The sequence below is a fragment of the Nansenia antarctica genome (assembly GCF_963989245.1).
Source record: "Nansenia antarctica genome assembly, chromosome: 15".
In the NCBI taxonomy this organism is placed as follows: domain Eukaryota; kingdom Metazoa; phylum Chordata; class Actinopteri; order Argentiniformes; family Microstomatidae; genus Nansenia; species Nansenia antarctica.
In genome coordinates, this window is record NC_137685.1 from 30,197,935 (window position 1) to 30,222,084 (window position 24,150).

The window sequence follows — 24,150 nt, forward strand, 5'->3', positions numbered from 1 at the left end:
ATATGATCTTACTTGTCTGTATAATTAATTACTAATTGGCAAAAATGATTACATTCTTATCCAATGGATGTCTGTCACAGCATGTATTGAGGTAGGCATTTGTTGGGTAATTCTTCTCATAACCTGAGAGCTGTTTCTAGGCTGGAAACATGAAGTATGTAGTAAGTACCTAATCAGGAATTAAAAACGGATTTGATTCAAAAGAGTTGGTGGTATTCATTACAATACTGTTTAAAATCATAATCATGCTGCTTTGTAGAGTCTTGATTGGCCACAAGCTGTCCAGGGGGCGCACCCAGCTCTCCGCCTCCGTCAACTTTCCAAAGTGCACTTGAGATGTCATGGGGTCCGTGGTGTCATCATCTTGTACACACGTCATCATTGCACTGGAGGAGAGAGGGAGAAACATGGAGTATACTGTCACAGGAAAGTCTTGGCTGCAGATCTGCATGTGCTTTAGACAACTGCAATGAATTATGGTTGTCATGCCATTCTGGTGCATGTCTGGCATGAGCATGGAAGCCACCCACAGATCTAGGGGCGCTGGTTAAGCGTTGACCATGTAACCGCAGGGTTCCCGGTTCGATTCCGGCCGCGGACATATCCTGCATGTCATCCTTCCTGTCTAAATCTCTACTGTATCTGTCAATAAAAAAGAAAAATATGAGTGGGACTGCCCCACTCAGAAAAAATAACTTAAAAAAATAAGCACCCACAGATCTGGAAACCAGACTAGGGTTAGGAAGCATTTGAAACCAGACTAGGGTTAGGAAGCATTTGAAACCAGACTAGGGTTAGGACGCATTTGAAGCCACATTGAGACACACTCTACTTCCATCCCATTGATGTCGATGGGGGTGTGTCCATTGTAATCCACCCCCCAGATTGACTGTAGTCAACAATGAGCTCCTTGGTCTTTTTGGGTCAGGTTGTTGCGGCCCCCCCACTCCACCAGGTGCTGGACCTCCTCCTGTAGGCCGACTCGTTGTTACTGATCAGGCCTACCACCGTGGTGTCCTCTGCCAACTCGACGATGGAGTTAGAGCCATGCACAGTCAGGCACGCAGTCATGGGTGAAGAGGGAGTAGCTGTTTGAGTTTTTCTTCCTGAATGCAACCTTATTTTCTATGAAAGTGGCTACTCAGAAATGCAGCGCCTGTAACCTTTTAATTTCTGACCAAGAGGTCAAATTAAATCCTTTGGAGTTTGTAAGGAATGCTACGACGTTAGGATTGACAGCCAACTAGGGCAGCTAGATTATAGACCTCGGGCTGAAAGAAGAATGACATTGTTCATGTACCGGTACTCCATACTGATGATGAAAAGCCAAGACAATCATTCAACACTCAATAACCTCAAGAACGTAATGAAAAGAGGATCATTAGACTTGGTATCAAAATACACATGACCAGTCTTAAGTCTATGGGCTGTTATAATACTCTGCATGGTACAGTAGCTATTGCGGCTATTATATCAAAGCAAGAGCTCTTACATCCCTCTATTCTATATGAGGAAGTGGCAATGGCAGTGTTAAGATTAAGCAGTGTCCAGCACAACAGTGGGCAGTATTCAGTTAAGTGTAAATAGGGGAAGAGCTGCATCTTGTTTTCAATAACGGCATTGTGCCGTTATGCAATCAATTCAAAATGTTTTTCCTCCGACGGAGGTGAACTTTGGCATAGCATCTCTGTTCTGTTTTTTCTCTGACACTGTTTTTATTTTCTCCTTCTTTGTGCCTCTCCCTGAGTCTTGGTCTGATCTATATGGTATTTAAGAACAATGGTCTATTGATGGGCTTAAGCCTGAGGAAAAAGCTCGAAAATAAGACTCTGAGGTTTGAGAGTAATGAATAGAGTTACACAATGTAATGATGCTGATGTTTTTTTTTTCCTGAACGCAACCTTACTTTCTATGAAAGTGGTTACTCAGAAATCACAGAGCCTGTAACCTATTTATGACCAAGGGGGGGAAATTAAACCTTTAAGAGGTTGTAAGGAATGCTACAATGTTAGGATTGACAGCCAACTAGGGCAGCTATGTGTTGGCTGAAACACTCTAATTGTAAAAACATCATTGATAACTAGGGTTGGGTACCGAAAACCGGTACCGGTATGGTACCGGTTACTTTACATTCGGTACCTACCGAACCGAATTGCAACAGAGATTTCGGTTCCTCGTTTCGGTTCCTCTCTCGCCTCCTGGTGTCCGAAACGGACGTTACATGCAACCGCACGTGACATCGCCTGTTAACAGAACACGGCCTACAGTCATAGCTCTGGCGCCTCGTTTATAAAACTGTACGTAGGATTGACGTGATAAGGTTGTGTACGGACAAAACACGGAAGGTTTTGCACAAAAGGATTCTGACTTATAACACAGTACACACGTCCCACGCCGGTTGTCATAAATCGCAATCAACAAAAAAATGTATACAAGTGAGTGAGCGTCTTGTCCCACCCTTTTAACGCCCATAGTTGCCTATAAATGGACAGTGAAACGCACCAAATTATTATTCCCCTATACTGCAGGACGACAATGAAGGCAAATCCAAATCTGCACAACAGTTCTGTGCAACATGTGACAACAATAATATTGTTCTACATATAAATATGAAGCTGTGCACTCTGCCTGACTGAGGCATCGAAAACGGCATCAGTTTAAATGTCACTTGTCCTACTGTTCACCTTATTATTTACGAGAATACATTTCATAACGTGCAAGTATTGTTTAATAATTACAGATCCAATTAAATATAATTCCTGATTAAACTGTACAACATATTTGAGGGGTTCTTGTGCAAAAACAGATATCTCTGTTTGTATTTATTGTCCTAAATCATGTATTTTTGTGTGCACTCCAGGGAACTCTTCATATATAATATGTGAGAGATAATATTTGGGTTTTATTTTACACAATAGTATCAATTTCAAAGCGTTTCTCAAGTATCTTCCTTCTGCCATCGGAGTCACAGGTGCTAATTTCTCCAGTTTATGTGCGTAGGCATGGGTCAGTGTCTGTGGAGGACTACACATTCTCCCGCCAAGTTTGTTTTGTATAAATTGCAACGTTTGCTTAGAAAGTGCCGTATGCCTTAATTTATTTATGTATTTAGTTAATAATTTAATAAGTGTATTATTAAAACAATAATACAGTGGAACAATATTCTTATCCTCTGGGGCCCCATTTTACATTTACATTTTTACCATTTAGCCTAGACAGTCTCACTGTAGACAGTCTCCCTGTAGACAGTCTCCCAGGAGTAACTTCGGGCTAAGTGCCTTACTCAAGGGCACACTAGTGGTGGTGTTCTCAGTTGGGATTGGAACCCATGACCTTCTGATCACCAGTCCAACTCACTATCCCCAAGGCCACCACTACCCCCTGGCCAAGGCCACCCCTACCCCCTGGCCAAGGCCACCACTACCCCTTGGCCAAGGCCACCACTCCCCCCTGGCCAAGGCCACCACTACCCCCTGGCCAAGGCCACCACTACCCCCTGGCCAAGGCCACCACTACCCCCTGGCCAAGGCCACCACTACCCCCTGGCCAAGGCCACCACTACCCCCTGGCCAAGGCCACCACTACCCCCTGGCCAAGGCCACCACTACCCCCTGGCCAAGGCCACCACTACCCCTTGGCCAAGGCCACCACTCCCCCCTGGCCAAGGCCACCACTCCCCCCTGGCCAAGGCCACCACTACCCCCTGGCCAAGGCCACCACTACCCCCTGGCCAAGGCCACCACTCCCCCCTGGCCAAGGGCACTGTGGGCAGGAGGCAGGGGTCAGAGGGGTCAACCCTGAGGGACAACTGTAGGATGTCCAGGCCTGATCCAGAGATACAGGGGGCCTTGTGAGTGTGTTCCCTGGCAGACCTGTGTGGTCACATTCCCCACACTCCCAGGACCTGACGACAGTGGCGACCCTCTGTGGTTTCCTACTGCATTACTCTGAAGTTGAACCTCATTATCAAACGGCCATCCTTTCATGGCTGTTATCTGTGAAACGCGCCACTTCACCACAAGGCTGACTCTAATGGTAAACAGCCGTCGGGAACACGGCACGGCTGAGTGGAGTGACGAAAGACGAAAAGCATCGAGGCCAAATTTCCAGCCAAACTCTTTTACACCCTTTTGAGACAACATAAGCTCCGCTCTGTTCCTCTGGGTGCTGAGAAGACCATCTGCTTGGCTTCTGAGGGGGGGGGGGGGGGGACCACATGCTCAGCTCTGTTGGCACCCCCAGGCAGCCCTGGCTCCGCTGGTTGCTGGAAGAACAGTCAGGAGGCTGCGCTCGCCTCACCACATGCCTTGGCTTCTGAGGAACCTCACCACACTGCACTGGCCTGGTGATCAGAAAGTCATGAGTTCACACCACCGCTAGTGTGCCCTTGAGTAAAGGCACTGAGTTACGACATTGAGTAAGAAGCTCTAAGTTACTTCAGGGAGACTGTCCCGGTAATCTCTAATTGTAAATCGCTTTGGATTAATGGTTAAAATGTGAAGACGGTAACCAGCAGGCAGTTTGATACTCTTGTTTATTTGTTTCTAGGCTATAATTCTAGAAGTTTCCTGTGGCTATTGTGTTGTTGCTCTACCATCCTGTGCTGAATCCAGGGGGGCCGATGGATGGGTGGATAAGCAGGGCTGGACCAATGCAATGCAAATGCATTCATTGGCAATATAAACAACCGCATGGAGATGATAATCTCTCTCAAGGGAGGCTTGTGGGGGTAGAAATCGGAGGAAGGGCCCATTGTAATGCATGGCCTGGAAACGTGTGTGATTGATGTTATTCCTCATTGGATTATGTGCATTACAATGAGCCTGTTCTCCGATTTCTACCTCTACCAGCCTTCACTGCTCTCTGTGATATCTCTATTATAATCTCTCAAAGGTAAATTACACAAGAACTAACACAAATGCACTGTTCTGTCAGTATAGACAAACTACTGACTAGACAAACTAAATGCTACTTTATGACCTGTGATTGATTACTTTTATTATTAACCATTAACTTGCATTGTAGCCCATGGAAACCCCTCCATATATCATCATATGATTCATATATCATAATCTTATTGTTATTTCTGACAGTGGCAGGCAGCAGAGGCAACTACTGTGTCCTACTGATTCATCAGTATTACTAGGAATATGACTATCATAATTCTGTATGCATATATACAGTGTGTGTGTGTGTATATATTCACCAAGCACTTTATTAGGTGAACACCTGTACCTTCTCATTCATGCAATTATCTAATCCGCCAATCATGTGGCAGCAGCACAATGCATCAAATCCTGCAGATATACAGGCCAGCAGCTTCAGATAATGTTCACGTCAACCATCAGAATGGGATGAAAATGTGATCTCAGTGATTTGGACCGTGGCATGGTTGTTGGTGCCAGACGGGCTGGTTTGAGTATTTCTAAAACCGCTGATCTCCTAGTATTTTCACAGCCGTAAGAGAGACCATTGTCGAGGAGCAAAGGGGTTCAATCAAGAAAATGGGGGATAGGGAATACAGTCATGATAAAGGCTCTCTATCTAAAATTGAAAAGAGATGTGTATCGTGTGTAGAACGTACGTGTGTGAAATAAAGAAGATATTCTCTGGTGCGGAGGTGAGTGTGACTGGGTTACAGCGTCGCTCTACAGCGTCAACATTGGGACTGTGTCTTTATCTCAGAGCCGCAAGACAAGACCTTGTGCATTTTCAGACGAGAGGAATCACTGAAGCAGGAAGATGCAGATGATTATCCTGAACACTGTTTCTCTGGTGTGGGATCCTGGTCCTTCCCCCCACCTACCTGTGGTCTCTGCCCTGCCTGGACGCTGGCGGAGACACCCAGGGCCGTGGAGATGTCCTCCAGAGGGACGTGGTCTCCAGGGGAATCCTGGACGAAGTGCAGCAGGACCTTCTCTCCACCTGGACAGGTACACAAACACATGACACACATCCACCAGATAATAATAATAATAATAATAATAATAATAAACAACTTTATTTATACAGCACCTTTCAAAACAGTGCTACAAACTGCTTTGCAGATAAACAAATATGCCATTTTCAATCCATTTCCCTCAAACAAGCCACACAGGCAAATGTTGTGATACCACATTGCCCTCTAGTGGAAAGTCTATGGCAATGCAACTCATTTGATGCAATTGAGATTTGTATGAAAAACTCCACGGAGAATATGAACTCATACTGTACAGAACAGTGTTTCCTTTTGTTAAATAGCATATGTTATCAAATCTGTCCCTCTTACTGTCATGGCCACCTTATCATCCCCTGCTTTCAATTGGCTCATTCATCCCCTCGCCTCTCTCCTGCAACTTCTCCCCTTGTTGCAGCATAAGAGAACATGTTCTCAGTCAACTTACTTGGTAAAATAACATACATTAAAAAGAAAAATGTGAGACAACTGTGAGACCCTGACAGCCCTGTGTATACGTGTGTTGAAACTTAACCACTTACTTAGACTAATATCAATCAAGAGCAGCCCAGTCACATCACAGCAGCGGATCCAGTTTGTCCGGCAAGGGGGAGAAAGTCAGGGCAGCAGCACGAAGCAGTGGTCCCTCCTGTCTCCTGGAGGAGAGTGGAACATGAGAGCTGACCTCGATCGACAGCTGAAGTTCCCACACGAGATCACATCAACCTCCCTTCGGCCAGATGTCGTACTCTGGTCTACCCCGATGAGGACAGTCATCATGGTGGAGCTGACCGTTCCATGGGAAGAGGGGATGGAGGCTGCCTTCGAGAGAAAGAAGGAAAAGTACACAGACTTGGCAGCTGCGTGCTCGCAAGCAGGGTGGAGGGCAGTCACCTATCCTGTGGAAGTTGGGTGCAGAGGCTATACAGGAACATCTACACAGCGGCTCCTGAGGTCGCTGGGGATCACAGGATCCAAGCTGAGAAAGGCGCTCAAAGACCTGGCGGAGGAGGCTGAACAAGGGAGCTTCTGGCTCTGGCTCAGAAGAAAGGACAAGGCGTGGGGGAAAGGAGGATCCTAGGGCTGGCTGCAGGGAGTGGCAGGGAGACGTCCCTGTCACTGCTCCACCACCTTGAGATGTTCCGGGATTAAAGGAGCGAAACATCAGTGAAGGGTGGCTCCCGGCTGACGACCCTGCAGTCAGCCCACTGGCACCGTCGGAGGTGCGACAGGCAGCAATGCCCAGCAGGTATACCCACCTGTGCTTTCATCTATTTAATCTGGCTTGCCAGTGACTACTGAGAAAAGAGCAGTTGGCATCCAGGAAAGACTGGTGGGCTGCCAGGGAAGTCTGGCTGGCGGCAGGAAAGACTGCACCGGGGGTGGCGGGGCTAGTTACCCTTTAAACACGTCCTTGTAGCCTTGCTACAGGGACTCCCCAAACTAACTACAAGCAAAATAAGGAAAAAACAACCCGGCGGTCCACCGAGAGGCGGGATGGAAGATGGACCAATCAGGACAGATAACACGGTAACGACTGGAACGGCAACGACTAACGATCAAAGGATCCTGAGAGAATGCAGCTGTGGGTGGTCCAAAGTAACAACCTACTTGGGCCTGCGGATCCACCAGGGGAGGACAAAATGCGGCGGCAGCTATCAGATGCAAACTTGCACTGCGCCAGCAGGTCAGACAAGGAGGAATCAGAGCCAGGTTGAGCACCACAGTGCTACTGATCCCACCATTGCATCCGGTGAGAGAGAGCAAGAACAGCCTCCCCAGCAGGATTTGCAACCACATCTGCACGACCCACAACAGGAGCATCAGAGCAGAACGCCAGGTAGAGAATCCACCAAGGAAACCCCAGAGAAGCCAGACCGGAAACCCAAGATCAGGTGGCCAAAGGCCAGCGACAAGGATTCATGGAGAAGCTTCGACGAAAGCTTACATACCACCCTCCAGAACAGTCTAAGAGGCAGCACAACGTCCAAGCTGAACATCTTCGGCCATATCATCTATGAGGAAGGCAAGGGAAGATTTAGAGAGATGCCTCAGAGGAGGACCGTTCCTAGGCAGAGCGGGAGACGGGAGAGAGAAATCCTCCAGCTGGTAAAGGAGCGGCGACGTTTGCGGAAGGCATGGAGGAGAGCTGAGGAAGAGGAGAAGGAGGGCTTGCAGAACCTCTGGAGTCAGATCAGAACCAGACTCACCCACCTGAGGCGAGCTGAAAGGATCAGGAAACGTAGAAGCAACAAGGAAAAGGCAAGGACGAACTTCTTCCGGGACCCGTTCAAGTACGCCCGGGGTTTGCTTGAGGAGACGAAATCGGGGAAGCTGCAGACCACCGAGCAGGAGCTGGAGGAACACATCAAGGACCAGCTCAGTGACAGCCAAAAGGAGAGTCCCCTTGGTTCCCCAGGGCACGTACCGCTCCCACCCGAGCCCTCTTCTCAGTTTGACACCACTCCCCCCAGATGGTCTGAAGTTAAGCAGGCGGTGGAGCATGCGAGAGCTGCATCTGCACCCGGACCAAATGGCGTCTCCTATAGGGTATACAAGAACTGCCCAATGACCCTGAAGCTTTTGTGGAGACTAATGGGCATTGCCTGGAAAACAGAATCCATCCCTTCAGCATGGAGCAGAGCAGTCACTACCTTCATCCCGAAAGAGAAAGACTCCCATAACATCAGCCAATTCAGAGGCATAGCCTTATTGAATGTGGAGGGGAAGATCTTCTTCTCAGTGATGGCAAAGCGCATGACCAGCTACCTCCTGGCAAACAATTACATCGACACCAGCTGTCAGAAGGCAGGCGTCCCAGGATTTCCTGGCTGCGTGGAGCACTCGGCTATGATCTGGGAACAGATCCAGACAGCGAAGCGGAGCAAATCAGACCTGCACGTCGTTTGGCTGGACCTTGCAAATGCATATGGGTCTGTTCCCCACCAGCTCATCCATTTTGCCCTCAAATTCTTCCACATACCACCGTGCATCCAGAGCCTACTAGCAACCTACTTTAACAACTTCCATGTATGCTACACAACCCAGGAGTTCTCAACGTGTTGGCACCGGCTGGAGAAAGGGATAGCGATGGGTTGTTCGATCTCCCCCATCCTTTTCACAGCAGCGTTTGAGATCATCCTAATCGGCGGAAGACAGATGGTCCGAGGAATCAGATCCCAGTCAGGTCTGCGACTCCCAGCCCTACGGAGCTATATGGATGATGTCACCACACTCCTTCAGACAGCAGCGTGCACAGCGAGACTTCTGAAGAGGTTTGAGGAGCTCCTAACATGGGCCCGGATGAGGATAAAACCAACTAAGTCCCGCAGTCTCTCAATCAGGAAAGGAGTCCGGAATGACAACATCTCTTTCTCAGTGGATGGCGAAAAGATCCCGCTGCTAGTGGACCACCCTGTGCGAAGCCTCGGAAGGCTTTACATGGCTGACCTTTCTGACAAGCACATGGCTTCTTCTGTCACTTCCCAGCTCTTGGACGGCCTGAAGAAGATCGACCAAAGCCTCCTGCCAGGGAAATTCAAGGTGTGGTGTTACCAGTTCACCTTATACCAACGTCTCATGTGGCCCCTGAAGTTGTGTGACATCACTTTAACAACAGTGCTGAAGTTGGACGCAAAAGCCAACAACTACATCCGCAAGTGGCTGGGCCTTCCCCGCTGCCTCACTAATACAGCGCTGTTTGGAAGAACCACACTGAAGCTCCCACTGAAATCCATCAGCCTGGGCTATAAACAGGAGAAAGTGAGACTCGTGTTCGAGCTGAGAGACTCACCCGACCCGTTTGTCCAACACAGCAAGGCCCAGGTTCGCACAGGACGCAAGTGGGATGCCACGCAGGCAGTTGACCAGGCCATCAATCGCTTGAAACACCAGGAGATCGTCGGGGTGCTGCAGCCAGGCAGGACTGGTTTTGGATGGGGATCAGCACCCAAGATGTGGTCCAAGGCAACGAGGAAGGAAAGGAAAGATCTAGTGATCTCTGAAGTCGTAAAGATCGAAGAGGAGTGCTACAAAATCAGAGCCGTGGGCCAACAACAGCAAGGAAGGTGGACAACGTGGGAGGCTGTGATCAACAGAGCCATCACATGGAAGGATATGTGGAGGCTGCCCCAAGCAAGGCTGAGCTTCTCGATCAGGGCCACCTACGACACCCTTCCCAGTTCCCGGAACCTGCACCTCTGGTACGGCACAGAGGAGACCTGCCAACTCTGCAACGCCAACAACCCAAACTTGCGACACATCCTCTCTGGATGCAAGGCGGGACTGACGCAGGGTCGGTACAGATGGCGGCACGACCGGGTGCTGCGCAAACTAGCAGAAATTCTGGAAGCACGCAGACTGGAATCAAACAAGAGCAGCCCAGTCACATCACAGCAGCGGATCCAGTTTGTCCGGCAAGGGGGAGAAAGTCAGGGCAGCAGCACGAAGCAGTGGTCCCTCCTGTCTCCTGGAGGAGAGTGGAACATGAGAGCTGACCTCGATCGACAGCTGAAGTTCCCACACGAGATCACATCAACCTCCCTTCGGCCAGATGTCGTACTCTGGTCTACCCCGATGAGGACAGTCATCATGGTGGAGCTGACCGTTCCATGGGAAGAGGGGATGGAGGCTGCCTTCGAGAGAAAGAAGGAAAAGTACACAGACTTGGCAGCTGCGTGCTCGCAAGCAGGGTGGAGGGCAGTCACCTATCCTGTGGAAGTTGGGTGCAGAGGCTATACAGGAACATCTACACAGCGGCTCCTGAGGTCGCTGGGGATCACAGGATCCAAGCTGAGAAAGGCGCTCAAAGACCTGGCGGAGGAGGCTGAACAAGGGAGCTTCTGGCTCTGGCTCAGAAGAAAGGACAAGGCGTGGGGGAAAGGAGGATCCTAGGGCTGGCTGCAGGGAGTGGCAGGGAGACGTCCCTGTCACTGCTCCACCACCTTGAGATGTTCCGGGATTAAAGGAGCGAAACATCAGTGAAGGGTGGCTCCCGGCTGACGACCCTGCAGTCAGCCCACTGGCACCGTCGGAGGTGCGACAGGCAGCAATGCCCAGCAGGTATACCCACCTGTGCTTTCATCCATATACATTTGTTGTAAGTCGCTTTGGATAAAGGCGTCTGCTAAATGTCCAAAAATGTCAATGTAAAAATGTAAAACTTCAACCTGTCTGTCTGTGTCTTTGTGTGGACTCACCTTTGGAGACGATGAGCATCCCTCCGCTCTGCAGGAGGTCTCCACTGAAGTTTCCCTCAATGCCCTGAGCACTGGCCTGAGGACAGAGCACAAACAACACAACACCGCTCAGTCTTCTAAATGGACTGCACTTATATATCGCCTTATTCCAAACCACTTTACAACGGCCTCTCATTCACCCATTCACACACACATTCACACACCAAAGGCGGCAAGCTACCATGCAAGCTCATTGGGAGCAATTTGGGGTTCAGTGTCTTGCCCAAGGACACCTCGACATGTGGACAGGAGGAGCCGGGGATCGAACCGCCGACCTTGCGATCATTAGACGCCCCGCTCGACCTCCTGAGCCGCAGCCGCCAAATCTCTCTAACCCCCTCACCCCTCCTCTAGGGCTGTGGCGTCCTTAGAGCAGACAGATGTCAGCTAGGCTATGTACAGTAACAGCACCGAAACAGATCTGTAAAATATTAGACGGCCTGAGCGAAGAAATATGGATTGAATTGGAACTCTGTTCAGGTGTTGACCACGATGATGGTCCTGAATCAAGATGGCGGTCAGAATGGCTGCCGTTCGATCTGCTCCTCCTGTTAGATTCAAAAAGCTTTTCACTGTATCACTTACGGCTGTATGCCACGTATGCACAATGTGATAGGACAGAGGGGGCGATTCACAAATACCTTTGCAGAGACGTCTCGTATTTTCTTCCCCAGTGCTGCAGGAACCACAGTCAGAGCGTTGTACCTGGCAGAGACGAGGTCAGACTCAGGTTAGATTCAACTTTATTGTCATTGACAGAGTACAAGTACTAAGACAATGAAATGTAGGGTCAGGGTTAGGGTGGGTGTCCTCGGCCAATAGATTCACTGATCAAGCATAACAACACACAGCTCACCTCTCACACGAGAGAGGTTTGAATCTGTCACCCTTAGGCTACATCTGAAGGCTAGGCAGTATTTGCCTTTCTTTTTTTAAAGAGTGGGCAGTCCCACTCATATTTTTCATTTTATTGGAGAGAGATAGTGAGGATAGACAGGAAAGTAAGGAGAAGAGGGCATGTCAGCAGAGCATGGGCCGGATTCGAACCCATACCGACATGGGCATACAGTATGTATGCACTAGGGGTGCAACGGTTCGCCTTCCACGGTTCAATACACTAGTGAACCGTGGCGGTTTTCGGTTTATCCTGCGTTTCATTCAAAGTCAGATTTTGTTATGCAAAATCTACATCAACAGGATGGAGGTGAAGCGTGTTCCCAGCTTCTGGGGGTCCACATCTCCGAGGACCTCTCTTGGACCCCCCCCCCACACACACACACACTTGTCTATGACTCTCCGTATCCCCCCCCCCCCCACCTTGGGAGACTATGGCTATGACAATGAAAATGACAATACTATGATAACAATGACAATACTTTGATGGCTGCACGTCTGGACAGTGTGATCCCTCTATAGACCGCCAGTCTCCCAGGAAGTAGACTGAAGTAGACTGAAGCAGACCCAGCTCACCTTTTGAAGCCCAAATGCTTGTAGCACTGCTTTTTCTCGTCAATGTAAAGTTCTGCGACAGAAGAAGTCATGAGGATTACGATACACACAGTGACAGTGCATGTATTTCAATCATTTGTAATACATTTACATAATACATTACATTTAACTTGTTTTCACTTCTGGGGTATTGCGTGTGGTTTGATAGCGAATTCTTTTAATTTAATCCATTTTAAATCGAGGCTATAACACAACAAAACGTGGAAAAGGTGAAGGGGTCTGAATACTTTCTGAATGCACTGTATATAAAATAAAACTCCCATCATTCTGACATCTAAAGGTAGGGCATTTAAGTGCATCTGTACAGTGGTGACTGGTGGAGGTAGAAATCAGAAGACAGGCTCATTGTAATGCATGCAGTCCTCAGAACTCTACCTCCACCAGCCTCCCCTGACTAAAACAGATGGTTGGTTAACGAGTTCCAATAAGCTCTTCCTGTTAGGCTCTTCCTGTTACAGCGCTAGGTTACATACTGTAACCATGGTTCCCAGTGACACGTCCTCTCTTGTAGCTCTCTTACGGAGGGGTTGCAAAACAAACGTTGTGTAAGGCTGACGAAGCTCTCCTTGAGTCTAACGTTAAACAAAATTATCATGTTGTCATGACACAAGATTTTCGAAGAAACAGAGATGATGAAATTATGTTTGCTAAAATAAACCTGGACTTATGCATATATATATATTTTTAACATTTATTGGTCTAAATTGGGACCCAACTGTCATAAGAGACACTGAGCGTCTGGTCTGGTCACCATTTACATTACATTTACATTTCAACCAATTAGCAGACGCTTTTATCCAAAGCCACTTACAATTAGAGATTACAGGGACAGTCTCCCTGGAGTCATTTAGGGCTAAGTGCCTTAATTAAGGGCACACTAGTGGTGGTGTTCCCAAGTGGGATTTGAACTCATGATCTTCTGATCACCAGTCCAACTCACTAGTCACCAGATTGCTGGAGGGAGGGAGGCCCTTTCTCTGGAGCAGATCAGAGCATGACGTGATGGCGCTCACCTCCTTTAAAGAACCCTCCTTCTCTGAACTCCTTCAGTCCCGTCTCCTCTGGTCCGATGCCCACCAGCGCCACGCCGTTCGCTGTCAGGTCCGCCTCCAACTTACTGACCTCTGAGGCCATCCACCTGCACACCTGACAGCCAAACCGACGCAGGAAGAAGAGGACCACCGGCCGGTCGCGCCACAGAGACCGGAGCTCCACACTCTGAAACACAGAAACACAGGATCAAAGAGATCTCAGTCAACTCTGAGGTGCAGAAGTAGAAAACACAGACAGGTGGCTGCACCTACACACAGGAGAGGAGGAGGTGCACAGATGGACTATGTCTAGGCCAGATTCAATTCAATCAACCCTAACCCTCCCATTGAGAAATCTTACATTAAGGCACATTTTGTGCACCCATTGTGTTTCATTCAAACACTCCCTGGGTGAGGCGCAGTTTGCTCATTATGTCCCGCACCTACTGGGGAGTGCAAATTACACACTCTATGCAATTAAGAGGTAATGCTGGCTTAGACATCTCAGCATGTTTTGCGAAGGAAAATCATTAGATGAGTCGTTTAGGTGCTGCAGCCTGCTGGGAGCATAGGGAGGAGAATTAGAAAGCACAGCAAGTACAGCTGTTTAGGGAGAGCAACACTGCACAACTCAGCAGATCACTACCAGGGGGGTATTCTATCAACGTCGCTAAAGGAAAATCCTGGCTTATTTTTGATAACTTCTCGCGAGACTTATCAGAATATGCCTGGATATTTTTAGGAACTCTCGCGAGACTTGTCAGACTAAACCTGGATTTTCTTTTAGCGATGTTGATGGAATACCCCCCAGGGCTGTCAGAAAGCGCCCCATTCAGCAACAAACCACAGACACTATAATGAAATCTAAATAATAATATAGAACTATATAAATAGCTCTGATGACTCGTGCTAGATACATTATAAACAGGCAATTGCAAGACATCCTCAACAAAACTGTCCCGAAAACGACTCAGGTGGTTGTGCACATTGCACATGGACATACCTCTCCAGAAACGGCGCTCTTCAACAAATCTGCTCCAACTTTTACTAGATCAATATCAATATTCGCCATTTCCGCAAAATGTGTTGACAAGGCTAAAGTCACGAGGAAAAACTCATTATATCAACTGTCTGAAGTGAAGACGCCCTCACGCTTCTATGACCACGCCCACTAGAATGCCTAACATCCAATAATAATTGACCTGACATTGCGATAACCAATCATGAAACAGATCTTTTACAACTTTGGGGCGGGTTTTATTCTTTATTTATACAATAATTTTGAGCACGTGCGTGATCGAATCCACATAATCTGAGTGCATTTGAGTTATTAGCTGTAACTCACGCATACCTAGAATTCCATTTCCTATCGTCCTCAGTGCCTTTACGTAGTGTGCCTATATTTATTAAGCACCAAACTTGCAAATTGCATAAGCTTGCATAAGCTTTCAACACCAGGGTGCGGCAGGTGTTGGGAACAAGGGTTAAAGCATGCTCCCAGGTGATGTAACCCACTTCTCCACCCAGAAGGACCTTTGTCCAACGTTTTAAAACAAGCACAGCCAACCAACAGCAAATAATAATAATAATTAAACTGATCCATTTCAGTCTCAGCATGTTTCAGCTTACATGAGATACATGTTTATCTGACTACATAGCTCTGGGTCAGTGTTATTATGATTGAATAATAAAGCGTCTGCGGACATTGATGCCATCACTGATGATGTTCATATCTGCCATCACTGATGATGTTCATATCTGCCATCACTGATGATGTTCATATCTGCGACTGAGAGAGAATGGTGCTGATGCTGCAGGGGTGCAGGGGTGGGGTGTCGTGACGTCACGCGTGAGACCAGGGAGGGACAGGCGAGGGGAGAGGGAGAGAGGGAGAGAGGGGGGAGAGGGAGGGACAGGCGAGGAGAGGGGAGAGAGGGGGGAGAGGGGGGAGAGGGAGGGAGGGAGAGAGGGGGGAGAGGGAGGGAGGAGGGAGAGAGGGAGAGGGGAGAGGGAGGGAGGGAGGGGGGAGAGGGAGGGGAGGGGGAGAGGGAGAGAGGGAGGGAGGGGGAGGGGGGAGAGGGAGAGAGGGAGGGGAGGGGGGAGAGGGGGAGAGGGAGGGAGGGGGGGGGAGAGGGAGAGAGGGAGGGGAGGGAGGGGGGAGAGGGAGAGAGGGAGGGGAGGGGGGAGAGGGAGAGAGGGGGAGAGGGGAGAGGGAGGGAGGGGGGAGAGGGAGGGGGGGAGGGGGGAGAGGGAGAGAGGGAGGGGAGGGGAGGGGGGAGAGAGGGAGAGGGGGGGGGTCGTGACGTCATGGGTGAGACCAGGGAGGGACAGGCGAGGGGAGGGGGGAGAGGGAAGGAGAAGGGACGGAGGATAAGGCAGTGGGATGACTACATCAAAAGAAAAAAACGTGAATCTTTAAATCCAACGTCCATAATAATCAAAGCATAACTATGGTAGACGCCGCAATACATGACCAGATACCCGGAAAAGGTAATTTTAATTTTAATAATGTTTCAATTTGCACGCCATGTCCTGTCTGAGAGCAGATTAATGCGATTGTATAATAATCTTCACCTTGGAAACAAAAAATGGCATGTCACTGAGTCACTGAGCACATCATCGATGGTGATTATAGCGAAATATTATTAAAAATTATTAAATTAAATACATATCTAAACACGCCGATCGGCACAATCACAGGCATGCGGGGATGTCTTTAATCTCCCCAAGGCGTCTCACAACAACAGAAGGCTAGATAATTACGCATCAATATTTTTATTTTGAATATCCGAATATCTTTTTAGAGAATAGGCTAAACGCGTATACCAGTCGCTCCCATCCGATCTGCTAGATGCGTGAGCACATTTCATCCATGAAAAATTAAAATGGAAACAGCCTCCGTGAGAGAGATGCCGCAGACCGTCCCGCTGGATGGAGCACATGGGCTCTGCGCACCTCACTACCTTACATGCGCATTGGATGTCACCCGTTCTCTCCGGGAAGGGCAGTCCCGGTTACCTTCATTCGCCTTGTCCGTTATACCGTCCCGTTATAAGCATGTGAGCCCGCAGTGATCTTGAATGTCCTCTAAATTGTAATGAGGGCCACTATGTAAACGAACAGGCCACTGTAGCCTACATAGTGTTTGCAATGCTGTATAGTTTATAAATGCTACCTCAGTTGAATGTCTGTCCCCTCATTATGTTACTGCAATCCCTCATGAAATTGTAATGTGCATTTTTGATTCAATAAAACGAGGAACCTTCCCAGTGTCTGCAGAGTAAACCGGGCCCAGAGTGATGTCGTCTCCAGGAATGGGCACCCCCAGCGACCCCCTCCTGGCCAGCCCGGGCGGGAGGGCGTCGGGCGGCGCCTCTCAGGACGGCCTCTGGAGGAACTCCCTGCCCAAGACCGTCAGCTTCCCCTCCTCCACCACGCGCCACCTGAGTCACCGCGCCAACAACTTCCAAAGACACCCGAAGCGGCGGAAGCTGATCCGACCCTCCCCTCCCCCGCCGCCCAACACCCCGTGCCCCCTGGACCAGCTGGACCTCAGCGTGCTGCCCCCCCGGCGCTCCTTCCCGGAGCTGCTCTGCAACGGCTGCGTCCTGTTCGGCATCGAGTTCAGCTACGCCATGGAGACGGCCTACGTCACCCCGGTGCTGCTCCAGATGGGCCTGCCCGATCAGTTCTACAGCCTGGTGTGGTTCATCAGCCCCATACTGGGTAATGGACTGGAGAAAGTTTAAGGGACGAAGTTTAAGATTAAAGATTAAGATGAAGTGAAACAGAAAGAGAAAATGCCCCTAAAAATGAATAGAACAAAAAGGAATCGCATTTCCTTAAACATATCCAAACGATTTGAATAGTTCCAGACCCATAATCATGTTGTTACCACTTGCATTGTCCCGTTTGAATGCCCTCTAAACACCTTTACTTTCTCTCTTTTGGCTTCAAGGATTCCTCGTCCAGCCTCTTCTAGGGGCTTGGAGCGACCGCTGTACGTCACGCTTCGGAAGGAGGAGGCCCTTCATCCTGGCCCTGGCTATAGGTGAGGGAGGCGCACCAGGGGAGGCTGGGGGAGGCAGGACTCGGAGGACGGGCTCATTGTAATGCATGGAACGGAATGAGGAATGGTATCAAACCACCAAGCACACACGTGTTTGATGCTGTTCCTGATTCCGTTCCATGCATTACATTACCCCCATCCTCCGATGTCTACCTCCACCTGGCTCCTCTGATTCACGCTCTATGTAGGTGAATCCTTCTCACCCTTTCTGCAACGGCTGGGTTTCAGTTTTTGAATATGACTATTGTCATACTGTAGTGATCAAGCCTCTTCCTCTGGTTTACGTTGGTAGGAGCCCTGCTCGGTTTGACACTGGTGCTGAATGGGCGGGACATAGGAGGAGCGGTGGCAGACACAGCAGCCAATCACAAGTGGGGTATCATACTGACCATTTGCGGAGTAGTTCTGATGGACTTCAGTGCGGACTCGGCCGATAACCCCAGCCACGCCTACATGATGGACGTATGCAGCCCAGAGGACCAGGATCGCGGGCTCAACATCCACGCGCTACTAGCAGGTTAATAACTAGTACATTACTAGTTAATTACTAGTTAATTAGATACATTAGGTACATACCCTACTGAGTATTGTTGAATAAAATAATAATGCATGTCTTAGATGCTTGAGAGTCATAGCATTTAGCAATCATAAATATGATTTATATAGTTGTTGTTGTTGTTGTTGTTGTTGTTGTTGTCGTCGTTGTTGTTGTTGTTGTTGTTGTTGTTGTTGTTGTTATCAGTTCTCTAATGATATCTTCTTATTCCTGCAGGACTGGGCGGTGGGTTTGGTTACATTGTGGGTGGAATCAACTGGGACCACACCGAGTTCGGGAGGTCAATGGGAGGTCAGCTCCGCGTCATCTACATGTTCACTAGTATCACCTTGGTGGCGGCCACAGCGATGACCCTCACCAGCATCCCAGAGCGTCCCTTGCCAAAAACGCAGCCTCAGAAGACCCCCAAAAGCCTCCTGAAGAGCCCCAGCCTCCCCCTCCCCCCGTCCCCCCCTGTCCCTCCCGGGGGAGCAGGGCTGGGCCTGGAGGAGGAGGAAGAGGGGGAGGGGCTGTACAGCTACCGCTTCTCCAACCCCCACCCCACTCATCCGGACCCTATGGGTCACTCCTGTAGTGCCAACGCTCGCCTCTGTGCCGGCCTCAGCAGTCCCATCTCTCCCCTCTCCCCCCTCACCCCCAAATACGGCAGCTTTATCAGTCGGGACAACTCTCTCACGGGCATCAACGACTTTGCCTCCTCCTTGGGGACTTCCTACATAGACAGTGTTCTCATCGACTGCTACACGGGACAACAGACGCCGCAGTCTCTTAACCCTGACTCTGCAGCCAGGCCCCTACCTCCAGGGGACAGCCCACCTCCCCAGGGATCTCAGCCAGGGGCAGGGCCCCAGTCTGGGGAAGGGTCCCAGCCCGCAGGGGGGTCCCAGGCCGGAGGAGCAGCGTCCCAGGCCGAGGCTGGGCCTCAGTCAGGGCCAGGGTCCCTCCGGAGAGCATCGGTGGGGATCCTGAAGCGCCCTCAGAGCCTTGCACTGATAGAAGAACCCATGTCGACTACTGTGATGGAGAACGGCCGCAGGAGAACAGTGACCTTCAGCCAGCAGGTCAGCCCCGGAGTCTACCCATAATTCTCTCTGTTACCCATAAGTCTCTCTGTTGTGAAGGCCCACAGTTTAGTGCCAGTTTAGTTTCCCCAAACCAGCCCTATTTTTGCCCCTAGTATTTCCTTTGTTATTTTCTATACAATTATATACGTTTCGTGAAGTATATGTATTATTCTTGTAATGTTTTATGCATATGTTTGATGACGTAGTATCCGGGGTGTGTCTGTGACCCGGATGCTACGTTCGGTGGTGGTATATAAGAGACGGAAGGGCGGAGTCAGTCAGAGTGTGTGTAGAGAAGCCGAACGAGAGAGAACTAGAACGAGAGAAGCAACGAAGCCGATCTAAGATGGCGGATCCAGCAGCGAGCACACCGTGCAGCAACTGAAGACGCCAGGAAAAGCGATTCTTGAGTGAGCCACTGTAGCCTGTTGGTTGTGTTCCCGTTGGACCGTCTTGCCAGCGGCCGGCTGTTCACCGTGGGACCAAGCGGGACGCCAGCTGGACATTAATCGTCGTCTCCACGAGCAAACACAGACTCCAGCGGAGCTTCAACGCGGACCACTTCGTCGACGCACATGCCAGTCAACCAGGCCTCGACGCGCACCACGCCACTGGACTATAGGCCTGTTCAGGCCAGAGACTGTCAGTGAGTGATTGAGAGTGTGTGTGGCCGGCAGGGTGGGAATGTATATATGGGGATGTATACAACCGTCGTGTAATAAATGTGTTGTTCATCTGTAATACCGTGTGTTAGTTGTTTGTAGCTTCAATGCTAATGCTAGTTGTTTGTAGCGCTAATGCTAATGCTAGTTGTTTGTAGCGCTAATGCTAATGCTAGTTGTTTGAAGGCTAATGCTAATGCTAGTTCCCTTGCTAATGCTAACGACCTTAACTGCTAGTCTAACGGTTTGCTGTCGCCCCCTGCCTGTATCCTCTTATACTGCCTATTTAGCTCCCTTAGTTAGATAACCAGCCCTTTCCTAAAAGTATACAGTCCTTTTCAGCTACTCCCTGGTTACAATTGGTCCTTCGAGCCGGATTGGTAGTGTAGTGATAGCATGGCTGAGCGCAGCCAACCAGACCAGACAGTTACCCCCCCTTCTCCGCCCCCTGAGCCAGAGCCACGACCACAGAGAGTCCCGCGGTTGCCTCCGAGGTTACAGGAGTATGAGCTTGAGCTTGAAAGCTCACTGAGTGGTAGCGAGGAGCGCACTCCACGGGATACAGTGGTCGGAGAGGCCGAGGTGTCCGCCGGCGAGCAGGTGGCTAGCACTGAGACAGCCCTCAAAGAGCACCAGCCTGAGGATGAGATGGCAGAACCGCAGGGTTTTGCCGTGGAAACGGAAGAACAGGAAGGAGAGGCCCGGTCCGACAGCGCCTGCGGGCGGAAGAGGGAGGGCCTCAGCCTTAACGATTTGCCTCCCAGTACGGCGCGCTCGAGACCTAGCTCCTGCCGCTCAGTGGCTTCCTACCGGTCCAGGGCTTCCGTGGGCAGTTCTGCCTCTGGGGCGGATAGCCTGCACTCCAGAGGGAGTGGTGCCGCGCTGTCCGAATATATGCGCCAACAGGCCGAGATGGCGTTAGAGCGGGAGCGCCAACAGGCCGAGACGGCGTTAGAGCGGGAACGACTCCAGTTCGAGCGTGAACGCCTCCAGCGCCAGGAGGCGCTAGAACGCGAACGCCTCCAGATGAACGGAGCGGAACGCGCGGCGGAGAGACAGCGCCAGGAGGCGCTAGAACGTGAACGCGCGGCGGAGAGACAGCGCCAGGAGGCGCTAGAACGTGAACGCGCGGCGGAGAGACAGCGCCAGGAGGCGCTAGAACGTGAACGCTTCCAGATGGAGCGCGACCGCCTCCAGACGGAGAGACAGCGCCAGGAGGCGCTAGAACGTGAATGCCTCCAGCGCCAGGAGGCGCTAGAACGGGAACGCATCCAGTACGAGCGCGAGCGCCTCCAGATGGAGGGGGCGGAACGCGCGGCGGAGAGGCAGATGGCGAGAGAGCAACTGCACGCAGAGAAGATGGAGGAAATGATGCAGACCATGCGCGACGTGTGCATCAGCAGAACTCCGTCGGCCTGTAGCTCCAGAGTATCATCCGCACGGCCCTCTCGAGTGCCATCTCCTGAACCCCCCGCCGATGGCTCCATGACCCCCGCCAGGACTGTCCAACTACAGGCCCAGCTGACCACCTGGAAGGAAGAGGACCAGGGACCCGACCGCTACGCGGCCCAGAGGGAGCCAGCGTCGCTGCCCGGGGGGGGAGTCATCCCCCAAGAGCGTAGCACACCCCTAGGTCCTCCAGTGCACCAAAATGCATGCAGGCCGGACACCCAGACCGTCACTCCAGCACCGATGATCCACTACAGGATGTTCCCCCAGGTGGAGGGACCCAAGTTCCCCTTCTTCAAGGACGAGGACAGGAGCCAGTATGTGGAGCTACGCATCTGCCTAGACACGCTCTTGGACAACTCCTGCTCAGAGTCCTACAAATATGCGATTCTCCTTCAGCATGTGAGGAACCCCAGAGCCCACAACATGGTACTGGCCCATGCCTCCGCACCGACACCTTACACCAGAGCGCTCGCTGACTTGGATGCCCGCTACGGTCGTCCCTGGAACCACGCCCTTGCTGAACTGCAAGCCCTCGAACAGCAGGCCCCCATCAAGGATGACCGGGCGCTGGATGACTTCGCGCTCCGCGTGCACACCTTGGTTGGGATGCTGAAGACGCAGGGCCCAGCTGGCGCCAGCGAGATCAACAGCACCTCCAACGTAGAGCGGCTGCTCCGCAAGATCCCACGCTTCCGGCAGGAGAGGTTCCGGCGACAGCAGCGCGTTCGTCACCCCGGGAAGTTGGGTCTGAGCATGGCTGCCTTCGCGGAGTTCCTACTGGAGGAAGTGCATGACACCAACGTAGACGCCATGGGTTACGCTGAGCCGAAGAAGGAGAGGGAGAAGGGAGACCGCTGGGACGGGCCGAGCTCGAACAGAGGACGCCCAGTAGGAGTGCTGCACACGGAGGAGGAGCCTCGGAGAGAGAGGACCACCCGACCTGAGGGAAAGGATTCCTCTCAACCCCCTCCAAAGGGACGGAGAGGTCCACCGCCATGTCCGTACTGCACCAGCGAGCACTGGCTCAATGAGTGCAGTGACTTCAACAACCTGAGTACCGAGGCCAAGCAGAGGTGGCTCGAGAAGAACCAGAGGTGCTGGAACTGTGGGCGCGACCATCTGGCGAAGAACTGCACCTTGAGGAGGAAGTGCAACCGCTGTGAGGAGGTTCACCTCCACATCCTACACGAGGTCTCCCTCGCCAGGTCCACGGAGGGCAACAGAAGCCCTAGGTCCGGTCGCGCACCGGAAGAGGAAACCCCTGTCTACTACCTAGACTCGCCACAGAGCAGCGGCTCCAAGGTTCTACTGAAGGTGGTGAAGGTCCGACTTCACCACAACAACGCTGTGTACGACACGTACGCCGTTCTAGACGACGGGTCGGAACGGACCATCCTTCTCCAGGGGGCAGTGCGCCAGTTGGGGCTCCAAGGGACTGCGGAGAAGCTGACTCTGCGCACGATACGTCGCGACCTTAAAGAGGTCACCGGGGCGAGAATCAACTTCTCTATCTCCCCGGCGGGGAGGCCGTCGGATAGACATCGGCTTCAGAATGTCTTCACCGCCGACCAGCTAGCGCTCTCCCGCTACGACTACCCCCTGGAGAGGTTACGCGCAAGATATCCCCACCTACGGGGAGTAGACCTACATCCGATAGAAGGAGCGGAGCCAACCCTTCTCATCGGCTCGGACAACGCTGAACTGATCGTGTCGCTCCGTCCTCCGCTGAGAGGACCACGAGGCTGCCCGATGGCTGTTAAGACTGCGCTTGGGTGGGCCCTCCAAGGCGCTACCGAGTGGAGAGAGAGGGACGGGAGAGCTACGTCATCCCTCCATGTCCGAACCGAAGAAGCAAACCAACCAACCGGACCGCCTGGAGTGGAATCTATTGCTGCCAGTGCACCTGGAACAGTTAGTACCACAAATGGTTCACCACAGGATGACCAACCGAGGAAGAAGTCTCTGTGGACAGAGCATAAGTCTCTGGATGGGAAGCCTTACTACTACAACTCCCAGACTAAGGAGTCCCGGTGGTGGCGCTACCGTGCCATGGCGGCAACAGCTGTTGCCGAGGAACACCTGCAGGTGGCCATGCACCCTCACGTGGCCGAGGTCAGCATTGACGCACCCGTCAACTCCGTCGAGTACACGTCAGCCATGAAAGTCTCAGCCAGTATTGTAGACGCCTCCAAGGAGGAAAGGCCGAAGTTGGCGAAGAAGAGAGTAAAGTGGAACCCAGAAGAGGAGGCCAAGCAGGCCTTCAAAGAGCTTCTGGAGGAGGATGGTGGTTCATCCGACGCGTCATGGGAGCAAACCATGAGAATGATCATCAACGACCCACGCTACAGCGCCCTGCCCAAGCTGAGTGATAAGAAGCAAGTGTTTAAGGCCTACCAGGCTAAGAAGGAGAAGGAACAAGCCAAGCAGCTCAGGAAGAGGAACTGTGAGGCGCTGACGAGCATTCTGGACAACATGGCCAACGTCACCCACTGCACCACCTGGTCCGAGGCCCAGCAGTACCTGCTGGACGACCCCTTCTTCGCTGCGTACGAGGCGCTGGAGACCATGAACCAGGAAGACGCTCTGCTCTGCTTCGAGGAGCACATCCGCGCCCTGGAGAAGGAGGAGAAGCAGA

General features: G+C 51.2%; 2 protein-coding genes across 2 annotated transcripts in view; one reads left to right on the forward strand and one right to left on the reverse strand.

Annotated features, from left to right (window-relative positions):
- Nucleotides 1-359: 359 nt before the first annotated feature.
- prxl2b (peroxiredoxin like 2B) lies at nucleotides 360-14,784 on the reverse strand (the record flags this gene model as incomplete). Its single annotated transcript, XM_080545451.1, has 7 exons — nucleotides 360-386; nucleotides 5,807-5,925; nucleotides 11,134-11,209; nucleotides 11,814-11,877; nucleotides 12,643-12,694; nucleotides 13,695-13,899; nucleotides 14,716-14,784. 7 exons carry the CDS (start codon nucleotides 14,782-14,784, stop codon nucleotides 360-362), a joined length of 612 nt encoding a protein of 203 aa, XP_080401577.1.
- A 2,227-nt stretch (nucleotides 14,785-17,011) lies between these two features.
- The window catches only part of slc45a1 (solute carrier family 45 member 1), a gene marked incomplete at both ends in the record, with an annotated part of 11,225 nt that continues 4,086 nt past the window's right edge, over nucleotides 17,012-24,150 (forward strand). The window contains 4 exons of the mRNA XM_080545631.1: nucleotides 17,012-17,438; nucleotides 17,671-17,763; nucleotides 18,074-18,298; nucleotides 18,554-19,398. Coding sequence (XP_080401757.1) covers nucleotides 17,012-17,438; nucleotides 17,671-17,763; nucleotides 18,074-18,298; nucleotides 18,554-19,398 — 1,590 coding nt within the window. The remainder of the gene's footprint in view (nucleotides 17,439-17,670; nucleotides 17,764-18,073; nucleotides 18,299-18,553; nucleotides 19,399-24,150) is intronic.